This window comes from Brassica oleracea, chromosome C9 (genome assembly GCF_000695525.1).
Source record: "Brassica oleracea var. oleracea cultivar TO1000 chromosome C9, BOL, whole genome shotgun sequence".
Classification (NCBI taxonomy): domain Eukaryota; kingdom Viridiplantae; phylum Streptophyta; class Magnoliopsida; order Brassicales; family Brassicaceae; genus Brassica; species Brassica oleracea.
The window spans coordinates 26,614,065-26,626,015 of NC_027756.1; the positions used below are offsets into that span (position 1 = coordinate 26,614,065).

General features: G+C 33.2%; 2 protein-coding genes across 2 annotated transcripts in view; both read left to right on the forward strand.

The window, feature by feature from the left end:
- LOC106314671 overlaps positions 1-580 on the forward strand; it is a 4,553-nt gene extending 3,973 nt beyond the window's left edge. The window contains exon 7 of the mRNA XM_013752505.1: positions 32-580. Coding sequence (XP_013607959.1) covers positions 32-580 — 549 coding nt within the window. The remainder of the gene's footprint in view (positions 1-31) is intronic.
- An 8,170-nt stretch (positions 581-8,750) lies between these two features.
- Positions 8,751-10,892, forward strand: LOC106313634 (40S ribosomal protein S18). The gene is made up of 4 exons (XM_013751503.1): positions 8,751-8,874; positions 9,075-9,235; positions 10,276-10,464; positions 10,570-10,892. Exons 1-4 carry the CDS (start codon positions 8,872-8,874, stop codon positions 10,673-10,675), a joined length of 459 nt encoding a protein of 152 aa, XP_013606957.1. The 5' UTR covers positions 8,751-8,871; the 3' UTR covers positions 10,676-10,892.
- The last annotated feature ends 1,059 nt before the right edge of the window (positions 10,893-11,951 follow it).

An 11,951-nucleotide genomic window follows, 5' to 3' on the forward strand; every position in this document is an offset into this window, starting at 1 on the left:
GAATATGAGAGTCAGCGATCTTATTGACCAGGTATCGAAGGAATGGGACATTGGTCTATTGGAGAGTTATGTCAGTCTTGAGGACATACCTCTCATAAGGAGTCTAGCCATAAGCTCAACTCATAGTCGGGATACTTTTTGCTGGAGCTACACAAGGAATGGCCAATACACGGTCAAATCTGGATACTGGGTGGCTCAGAATGTACTAAAGCCATCGGCTGAGAAGGAAGTTCTAGAGCCAAGCATCACTAAGCTCCAAGCCTTTGTGTGGCAGATAAAGGCGCCGAAGAAGATATGTCATCTTATATGGCAACTGTTAATTGATCATGTGGCAGTAACGAGAAACTTAACAAGACGCAATATGAGGTGTGACAATTACTGTCCAAGATGTGGAGAACTAGAGGAAACAGTAACCCATGCCGTTTTTGAATGTCCGCCAGCTCTCCAAGTTTGGTCATTATCGTCGACTCCGACAAGCCCAGATATATTTACCGTATCAAGTGTCTACACAAATATGGACTATCTGTTTTGGAGGAAGAATAGCATTATTAAACCAGAACTAGACATGAACCAGAACTAGACAGGGATCCTTATCCCTGGATAATATGGTATATTTGGAAGGTTAGGAATGACAAACTTTTTAGGGGTATAGATAGAGATCCTTTGGAACTAGTTCGACATGCAGAAAGTGAATGCAAAGCCTGGTTTGATGCTAACGAAGTGGTACAACCAGTGGTACAGGATAATAACCCTGTGGTAACCCAAGTCATAAGCTTGGCTAATATCTGCTTATTAGATGGATCTTAGACATCTTCTGCTCAATTCAGTGGATGCGGATGGGTATGGATGGACAGTGGTGGGAACATTCAACTTATGGGAACAAGGAATTTCACTCGACGCGAATCAGCCTTGCATTCGGAAGTAGAAGCACTGAGATGAGCGATGGAGAATATGCTTCAACACTCAACATGTCAGAGCTTCGGGATAGATTGTAAGGAGCTGATTGCAATGATAAAGGACCCTCAGGCGTGGCCAATTTTTGCGACGGAGTTGGAGAGGATAGAGACGTTACAAATATGCTTCCCGGACTTCAGCATTATTCATGTTCCACGGGCGCGGAACCAGATTTCAGATTTCATATTTTTTAGCTAAGACTGCGAGATCTTTCCATAGGAGTTACTTTTTATTGGTTGTTCTATTCCGGTTTGGTTACCCAGACCACCTCAAATCTGAGTAATAGAATGAGCCTTTCGACGTCAAAAAAAAAAAAAAAAAATAGATAACTCATTAAAAAACTTATGCAAATTTAGGATAAAAAGTTATTAATATGAAAAACTACATACTATACATTTTGACAGTTTATTTTAAACCAATGCAACCTCTTAAGATGAAAGATACATTGTTAGAGTGAAAGTTACATTTTAGACATTTTGACAAATAAAAACAAATTTATGCAACTTTTATGATGAAGAAACGCATCATTAAGATGAAGAAATTCATATTTCTACATTTTGACAACTTAAAAAAAAACAATACAACTCATAAAACCAAAAGACACAAGTAGAAATTTCATGTTTACCACTTTCATGGCACCATTTTTCATCTTTACCACCATTAAAAGGATATTTTCAAAAATATATTCTTCATTAAGTGGCAAAGACTCTTATACCATTGTTCTATATATATAATAAACCATTATTTAAATAAATAAAAAAGGAAAAAAGAAAAAAATAATTTATGTTTTCGAATTATACTTTTTCAAATTCGAACTTTTTTATAAATTTTCTTTTTTTGAATTTTTTTCGAAATTCTTTTTTTAATTTTTTTCAAATTTTCTTTTTGAAAATTGAAAATTATGTTTGAAACTATTTTTTAAATTTTTTTAAAAATTTTAAGTATTTATTTATATATTTATTATAATCCTAAATTTCATATTCCAAAAAGCCTACTCCACTCCCCAACTCTAAACCCTAAGTCTAGATTAGTTAACCCTATATGTATAATTATCTTATGCCATTCATTAAAAGTGAGGGTAAAAATGATTAGTGTAGACATGAAAAGTGGTACTATGAATGTGGTATATGTGACAATTTCTCAAGACACAATGTTAAAATGAAAAATTGCATCTTTGGACATTAATTAGGATTATTATTAATGAGTTTTGCATGTTCAAAAAAAAATGATTAGTTTTGTTTTTCCAACATGCAATTATTAGAATTTTTTAAAAAGTAATTATAATATCTAAATAAGTATATTTGTACAATATTTGCTTTAAGAGTTGCGTCTTTTCATTAAAAAAATTGAGATTAAATTTGTTTTCCCAACATACAACTATTGAAAAACTTTTTAGAAGTAGTTAAAATATTTTAATAAGTGTATTTCTACATTTTTTCAACGTGCAACTATATATTGAAACTTTTTTAAAAAGTAGTTATAATATCTTAATAAATTTATTTATTAGTTTTAAGAGTTATATTTTCACTATAAGAGTTTGTCTATCTATCTGTACCAATAAAGTAGGCCCTTTTTTTCTCCTTAGGGGAAAAAATGTCACGTATCATCTTTATTAATACTAATACGGTGCGTTTCTATTCCCGTGTTATTTTACTAATACGATGTGTTTTTCTTCATTGGCCCACTACTTTGTTTCTCATACTGGGCCATGATTTATTTAGGGTTTCTTTCATTAGATGGGTGGAAGAGGAGAAAAGAGTCGGCCGACTGACCCTATCCCATCGAAGTCTCTCTAACGTTTTCAGTTTCTGTTTTTTTTTCCTACATTACTCCAATCATTTAAGTCATTTCGACCTCTCCTCCCACTCTCTCGCATTTAATCAGCTCCATCATCATCTACGGTGACCCTATTGCAACCCCACCTATAAATGTTCGTAGAAAGCGATGAAGAACTACATCTCTCGAAAACAAACTCTGTCAAGCATCAACTCGAAATATGGCGAATTCAAGCATTTTCCTAGACGATTTAAAAGTTGGCAGCTGCTCAACAACCATCGAGAACATCGTGCTCTCATCGCCTCCGCCTCCTTTCAATCCCAGTTCCGTGAACGCTCTAATCTCCTTATTCACATTAATCTACAACGCAGCTTCGAACCTCTTCAGCTTCACATTAAAAGCCGTCTTCTCCGCGGCTCTGTTCTCAGCTGAGCCAGATGCGTGGGTGGCAAGATCACCGGCATCTATAGACACGGCGGAGGTTACGTTTATGGCTGAAGAGGATTGGGTAATCGTAAAGCTCGATCCTGCTCAGTTTGAGAAAGTTGTCGGTGATTCGGTCGAGCTTCTTTGTCCTGGTCTCGGGAGATGCGACGGCGGATAGGTGGCAAGTAGTGGCTCAAAAGCGTTGTGCGGTGGAGGAAGACACTGGATCTCATAAGAATCAGGAGATCAGAGCTTGCGATTTTGCTGTGGATTCGATTAATTTCGTCTACAAGTGGCCCAATTAATAAGGCCCATGGAGACAACAACATCTGTTAATAAAAAAGAGAACGTATGTATAAGTATATGAGGCCCTAAAGCCCAATAAATAATTATGCCGTCAGATTCAAAAACGTATTGTATTCAGTAAGATAGCCCACTCAAATGTCGCAAGGAAGGCGCTACTAAAAGCACCCACGACACATCATTAGCAAAACGAATCAAATGCTTTCCAAAACAAATATAATAATCAAACTAGATCTCGACCGCCCAACTGCGTAGATTTTTGTTTTTATTTATTTTTATATAAATATTTTGTTTTCAATTCTAAATTAATATATATTATAATATATATTGTGTCTATCAATTTTTAAAACATAATAAGTTTACAGTATATTTTTTTCACTGAATAGATTGTTTCAAACTTTCACATGTATTTGTATCTTCTTCAATATATATATATTCGGATTATTATTTCATTATTAAAATCGTAACTATATATATAAAGATTAGTAAAATATTGTTTTATTGTCATATTCAAAAATATTATAACATTTCACAAATTTATAAAGTTTTTAAAAAATTAAACTTTTCGCTTCATAGATTTATATTATCGAGTAAATAATTAAACATTTAGTTTTTGTTTAATTTTTAAAATAAACTATATAGTTTAAAATTTGTTTTCATTGGTTTAAGGTAGTAAAGATTAATCATTGTTAGATAATATGATTTTTGTTATTAAAAAAAAAATCTTTATAATTTTAAAAGTTAACATCGATAAATATTTAAATTATTAACATATGGATGTATAGTATTACAACATTAAATTATATCTATTTAATTTATAATATCTATAAATTCAATGGATTATCTATCGTTTAAATCTAATTATTGATAACCTATAATAAAAATTTATGGTAGACCCAAAATTTAAATGATAATATTTGAGATTAAATGTAACATGACTTTTTAAGAATATATCTATTAGGTCCAACTTTTTAAAAAAATACAAAGGTTGTGAACTCTGTTTTAATATATAAGATCCATAAATAATCGATGTCTCTCGTCTAAGGGAACCAATCAAATTGGTCCAATGTGAGTTTTTGTTTTTGCAATAGTCTTGGTCCTTCTTTATAAAAAGCACACTAGCTGCCAAACAATAAATACACAAATGTTACCGAATATATTCTAAGTAAATCTTATCTTAGACATAGCGCAACCTCAATTTAGACGTGTTCTAAAAAATATTTTGCTAATTAATTTTTTTTAAACGATTATCCTCCATTAATTCATTGTATTTTGTTTTTCTTAATCAATGAATATACAAAATTCTTTCACAAATTAGGCAAGAAAGTTTATCACTTAATCAAAGGACCATTAGCCAGTTATAATCTTTAACAAGTCCTGAAAAACTAAATATGTTGGAAAACCAGTGATTAATACTGATTACATCTGGATAGCTCTAAAGCCTCTAACAGTGGCGGTTGAGGGACAGAAGTTGCCATCATTTCCCGAAACATGAATATCTGATGTCTCTAATAATCCACTCAATACACTAGATAATCAGACTTTTTCTCCCTTGGGATTTTGCTTTGTTTACACGTTCAACTACTATTGCAAAAAAATTCCATTATGTCTATTAAAAAAAAATTCCAACCTAAGCAAAGCCATAACTAATTAAGTTAAAGCTCCCCAGAGACGACATACAAAGCCACATATACAAGCTACAGTACATAGACAGACAGTTTAAACCATCTGAGTGCAACGTAAATCCCAAAAAAACTACGCATGAATTATACTCATGATTTTTTCTATAAAAAATTACCTTAAAGACATCTCCATTTCCACTCTATAATTTATTTCAAAAAATAGAGTGGAAAATAAAGTATGAATAAAAAATTAAAAAAATTACTCTATTTATGGAGTAATTACTTTTTTTTTGTTTTTTCATTACTCTATTTCAAATTTTATTTTGCAGTAAATTATGGAGTGAAGATAGATATGCTCAAACTTATAAGAACATTCTTAGTGTCAAATGCACATAATATAGAGAAACTCAGAAACAATGATTGATTTTTGTAATAAAACCTACATATAACTAAATAAACCAAATAAAGATTCTATAGTGAAATTAATAAATAACACAAATGTATTGATAAATTAATTTGGCAAACGGCACACCAATTAAGTTACCCCCGACAAAAAAAAATGACCCCCAAACTTAATTACTGAACCTTACCAATATATGAATAGCCTTTTTAATACCAAATTAATTTATACCCCAACTTATAACAACATTCTTAGTGTCACATGCACATAATATAGAGAAACTCAGCTAAATACAAATACATAAAAGAGTGATTGATTTTTTTAATAAAACCTACATATAACTAAACAAACCAAATAAAGATTCCATAGTGAAATTAATAAAAAAAAAGATTCCATAGTGAAATTAATAAATACCCACAAATGTATTGATAAATTGGTTTAGCAAACGGAACACCAAGTTCCCCCCGACAATTTATATACCCACCCCCCCCCCTCCCCCCACACTACAAAACCATTTTCATAATTAACTCAATAAAATTTCACGATTAATTACACTGGCATGCCAAAAATAAAATGTCTTATTTAACATACATTTTACATGACTATATAAATCAAAATTTCCATCACACAAAAAACAACAACAATCTCTTACACAAAATAAGTTAAAAAATGAATGCATATAAACCACTATCAAGTTTTGAACAATTTCTTCGAGACATCCAATGAGATATCATATCTAGAGTTATGCAGTCATAAAAAACCATCACCGACATGTCATGCAATCATCTCATACATTGGCTAAAACTGCTTAAAACAGCTGTATTTACATGATTCAACACTAAAACTATTAAACATTTATCCACTTGCACAAAAAACCTGCATATCAAATTTCACCAATAACCAACAAAATAATTCACAAATTTGAATAGCACATATGTCAAACAACCTGTGCGTAATGCGGGCACACTACTAGTATTTTCATAAAACTGAAGTTAGTTTTGTTTTCCCGTTATACAACTATTATATCTAATGGTCAGGATTGATTTAATTTATACAATCCAATGGCCATGGTTGATTTAATTTATACAATAAGTGACACCATCATTTATTAACACAAGCGAGGTATTTTGTCATCCCGAACCAACGCGTTCCCTCATATAACAATGGCACATTTAAAAAAAATATACATGTCGATATAGTAGTATCACCAACAGTCAATATTTTTTTTTATAAACTAGGGGGATATAATACACTCTTCCTAAGAATGTTTACATCACCCAAACAATACAAATTGCAACTCTTTTTTGAATATTCTCTTTTTTCCAAACAATACATCCCATTTAGATTAACTAATGTACCTTTTCATAAATCATTTATATTTGTTAAGAATAACAAACATACCCTTTCATAATTATTTTTATTTGTTAAATTAAAAAATGAGGTGTGATTTTCAGTGTTATGATTTAAGGAATATTAATTTACTTGTAAAGTTTCCTTCTAAAGAAACACATACCTTTTGGAGTAGCAAGGTACCTACCTCTTCAAAAACTTATATAGTGAACCTTTTTAAAACAAAAACTTGTACCTTTCAGAATCTTATATATTGAACGTTTTTAAAACAGAAACCTATAACAAATTGGTTTCTTTATTTCTCCATTATTACTTCACAAACATATTTAAAACAGAAATCCATCAAATGTTCATACAATTGCTCCCCAATTACTTCTTGATTTATCTCCGAGTTCTTTTTTATTTTTCGCAGATGTAATCAATTGTTTATAGAAAAAATCAATCTAATGGTTGAGTTTGCTCATAATCTCTAATCTATGGGCTTTAATTTCATTTAGGAACATGAGTATGAAATCATAGTTTCAATTAAACAAAAAAGGTGTTCCTTAAAGAATATTTCTTTTCTGAAACTTAATATTAACCATTTTATTGAATATTTTTCATAATCGAAAATTGTATATTTCAGAAGCTTAAACATCAAACCATTTCATAATAAAAACTTTTTAAATATTTGATCAATTAAGAAAAAAACATATGTTTATTCATTAAAGAGTTATATATTATAAGAAAATTAATCATTGTACATTTTCACTGAACCATTTCATGATAGAAAAATCAATAAGTTAACAAATATATAAAACTTATTGTTTTCAACATTTAATTTATAATCATTTTAAATATAATATTGAAATTTTAATTTTGATTAGTTAACCTAATAATTCTGAAGGATTGCATCATTTTGGCATAAGTGTTTTTAATATCTTTTATTTATAATAATCTTATTTTCATCTTCAATGCTTTTATTTTTAACTATATCATTTATTTATATTTTTAAAAACATTTATACATCATCATTTTTGTTTTAAACATTTAATGTATAATACTTTTAAAAATAATATTGAAAATTTAATAATTTTGAAGGGTTGCATCACTTTGGCTTTAGTGTTTTCAATATCTTATATTTATAATAAAATTCAAATAATCTTATTTTCATCTTTAATGTTTTTATTTTAAAAATAATTATATATATTTTAAAAACTCATATATTTTTATTTTTTAAAACATTTAATATATAATCATAGAAAATTAATATTGAAACCTTAATATTAACTTTGCTTCGTGATTTCACGGGGTCCACATCGTAGTATTATAAATAACAAACTAGACACCAAACTTAGATTGCATACTTTTTACAACTAAAGTATTATAAATTTTAGACAAAAAAACTTCTCTCTCTTCTCTGTTCCCTCACCTCGATCTTTCATAGAGATAGAGATGGGACGAAGCTTTTGTTTATATTGGCGGTTTGTTTCCGGCATCTTTCAACCGGCTTTGGGTTTCACCGACCGGTTCCTGTTTCCGGAGATGCACCTTTCCTTGGTGATCTCTCGTCTCTGCCTCCGGTGCTTTTGCCTTCTCTTTCGGTGATGGACGGCCGGCTTTGTCTCCGTGTCACACTTCTTGGTGTGACGGTGGCTCTTCACCGGCTTTGTTTTCTTTCTTCTACGGTTTTCTCTCTTTGGGCTACGGCCATCGTTTGTAAAATATGGCCTTCTTCTTGGGTTTTTGGTTTTATAGTTTGTTAGGTTAAGTCCATTTGAGCCTAGACACATTAATAAATCATTTGAGGAAAAAAAAAATCGTACAGACCATGAATAGAATTTGTATACTGAATGTATTTATATAAAAATCATTAATTTTATGATGGGTATAATGGTCTTTGAAAGGCTCAGTATTACGATAACCCTAATAATGAGGTATCTATATAAAGAGCTGAAAAACCTTTGGCAGTCCTCTTTTGTTTTGTGCTCAATTCTGCAGAGATCGTCACTGCTTGAAGACGGCTTGCTGCTTTAGCGTATCTGATCTCTGCAAATCATAATGGTAATAACCATTTTGCTCTGATAAAACGTTATTTTCTCCATCCGCAATTGAAACCCGGCTTTTATATTCTTCTCTCCTGTTCAAAATCTACTCGCTCTTAGGTTTGTGTTAGTTTCTGGAATCTGTAGTCGCGAGTTTATAATTACAAGGAGGTTTGAAAAGTGTTGGTTTTCTGATTGAGATTTTGTTATGATGTGTAGTCTTTGGTCGCAAATGATGAGTTTCAGCATATTCTCCGTGTGCTGAACACAAATGTTGATGGTAAGCAGAAGATAATGTTCGCTCTTACCTCTATCAAAGGTATTGGGAGGCGATTGGCTAACATCGTCTGCAAGAAGGCTGATGTCGACATGAACAAAAGGTTTGAGCTTTTGTCTTCTCTTATTTGAAATAGCTGAAATAGTTAGTAATGGTCTCTTCCTATCAGTGATTCGTTTTGAGTGGCTTATTATTTTCTCTTGTGCAAGGTCTAGGTGGTTCCGTTTCTTGTAATTTTTAGATTCCTGTTTAGTCCTATTGATGAATGTAATAGCTTGTTGTCTAATGCGGATGTAAGCTTAGCTTTATTTTCTGGTTTTATCTTTAGCAAAACCCAACGGGATCTTAGATGTAGTTTTGTTTAATTCAATGTTTTATGCTTGTCTTGAGCTGTGTGTGGAGCACATAGGTGCTGCTTACTCTACTTTGCCTGTCTGAAAGACAGAATAGTTACTCTTGACTGTGATCATGTAAATCATATTAGTTCTTACTCACCAGTTTATTGTTGGTCATGCAAATGCTCTTTTCAAATGTTTTGGTTTTCTGTGAATGCTGGTGTCTTATTTTTCTCCTGTGTTAGGTCTAGACGATACTGTTTCTTGTTTTGTCGTATTGATATAAGTAATAGTTTGTTGTCTTATTTGGAAGTAAATGTTTATGTAAAGAATCAGCTTAGCCTTTTTCAAGTTTTTAACTTAGCAATTACCTGACTGGGTCATCAATAGGGCTGTTCTTTTGGTGAACGCAGCTAGTTGCGGCAGCGACTGAAATTATAGTCAGACGGAAAGCAAATTTAATGGCACGGAAATTAAAATGAACGCTGATAAACTGCCGAAAGTACAAAATATGGGGAAGCAGCTGACGCTGAAATATTCAGCGTTCCATTTACTCCTCGCGATCAGCCGCAGCGTCAAGAAAAGCAGGCTGGCGGTGTTTCATTGTTGCTGTGTTTTGCAGTGATGATAGCTTAAATTTTCAGTCGCTGCCGCAACTACCCGTGTTCACCAAAAGAACAGCCCTAATCTTTCCTAGATCCAGTTTTATTATTGTATGCTTGTCTTGAGTCGTGTGTTTTGTTGCTTATTCCACTTTGCAAATCATGCTTTATTTGGGAATTTATTGTCTTACATGATATTTGTACAGGGCTGGTGAGTTATCTGCAGCTGAAATCGACAACCTGATGACAATTGTCGCAAATCCAAAACAGTACAAGATCCCAGACTGGTTCCTGAACAGACAGAAAGATTACAAAGACGGAAAGTACTCCCAAGTCGTCTCCAATGCCCTTGACATGAAGCTCAGGGATGACCTTGAACGTCTCAAGAAAATCAGGTAAACGCATACTAATGCCAATCATCATATTAACTTGTTACCACCGTGTGTTCTCTTGGTGTTTGAATTGAATGATTTATGTAACGGTGGTTTTGCAACGTGCAGGAACCATCGTGGTCTGAGACACTACTGGGGTCTCCGTGTTCGTGGACAACACACCAAGACCACTGGTCGCAGAGGAAAGACTGTTGGTGTGTCAAAGAAGCGTTAAGCAAGCCTATTGTTGCTAGTTACTGCTTTATTGGATATGCTTCACAAGGATCGATTTTGATTTATGTTTCTTCTTCGAACTAGTGTTTCAGACACCTTTTGAATTTAGTTTTGGAACCTTTGCAATCTTATGATCTTTCTTTGTGTTACACATGTGCCTGCTTTCTGTATTGTTAGCTATTATTGTGGCTTTCAAGTTATTACAGCTTAAACATAAATTAATTTTTGACAAAAAAAACATAAATTAATTTACTTGTTTGTTATAACTAACCGGAAAATAATGCTAATAAATCGGTCTATGCATATATCCAAATAGTGGTTTATTATGGAAGCTCGCATCGTTCTGTGGTTGTGTTTTGTGGTTAAGAATGGCTCTTCCTCTTCTTACCACCTGGCTTGGACGAGAAATTACCCTATACCAAATTATCCTGAGCACTGCAATAACCATGCCAAGAAGACCCAGATTTGGGTCTAGCGTAGGCATCTTAGACGTTAAGACGGAAGTACCTTCTGTAACCGGAAGATGAGAAGGCTGACTGTAGCCTAGACATCTTAGAACAAGTGTCAAATGAAGACTGGTTTTCTCTCCGTTTGTGTCCGGTAAACATGAAACGCTTCAAAGAGCATGTGTGACCCCTCTTTTTGTCGCTAAAATTGTATATATATGTAAAGACCCATTTTGTTACAAAAAAAAAAAAAATGTAACGACCCATTTACGGCCCAGAAAATTTTGGCCCATTAAAACCCAAACAATTTTCGAAGGCCCAAAACAATTTGTCAATAAAGACCCACCATCTGGCTTTATTTCCCAGTAAGAAATATCATAAATTTAGAAAAGAAAGAGAAAAAAAAGAGAGAAAGAGTTCTAGAAAAAGAAGAAATAATAAACTTTTGCATGGATTGAGCCACCGCCGGAGATAGTCGGAACCACCACACCCCGGCGTCACGCCAGCTTGTCACCTGCGTTCGCAGACCAAGGTAAGCCGGAAAACCGCCATTCATTTGAGTTAAGTTTCGGCTGTTTTAGTAAATCGTCGATAACTTCTGAACCGTTGAGAATCTCGTGCATGCAAGGCCACCATCGTGTTCCTCTTGTCGAGACGAAGCCGTAGCCACCACCGCAATCGAAGTCCGGACGAATCTGCACGCTCCGCCCAAAGTTTCGTTGTCGACGCGCGTGAAGCCATGCGCTGCCGCCGGAAATTGCATCCGTCACCGTTGCCGCTGTGCTCCTCCGTCGCCCCGCCGCCGTCCACCGCTGTTCTCCGCCGCCAGAG

What these genes read in the sequence shown, in the direction of transcription:
- LOC106313634 (XM_013751503.1), top strand. An exon ending in GATGTCGACATGAACAAAAG is followed by an intron (nt 9,236 to 10,275) that starts GTTTGAGCTTTT and finishes ATATTTGTACAG; the next exon opens with GGCTGGTGAGTTATCTGCAG. An exon ending in GAACGTCTCAAGAAAATCAG is followed by an intron (nt 10,465 to 10,569) that starts GTAAACGCATAC and finishes TGCAACGTGCAG; the next exon opens with GAACCATCGTGGTCTGAGAC.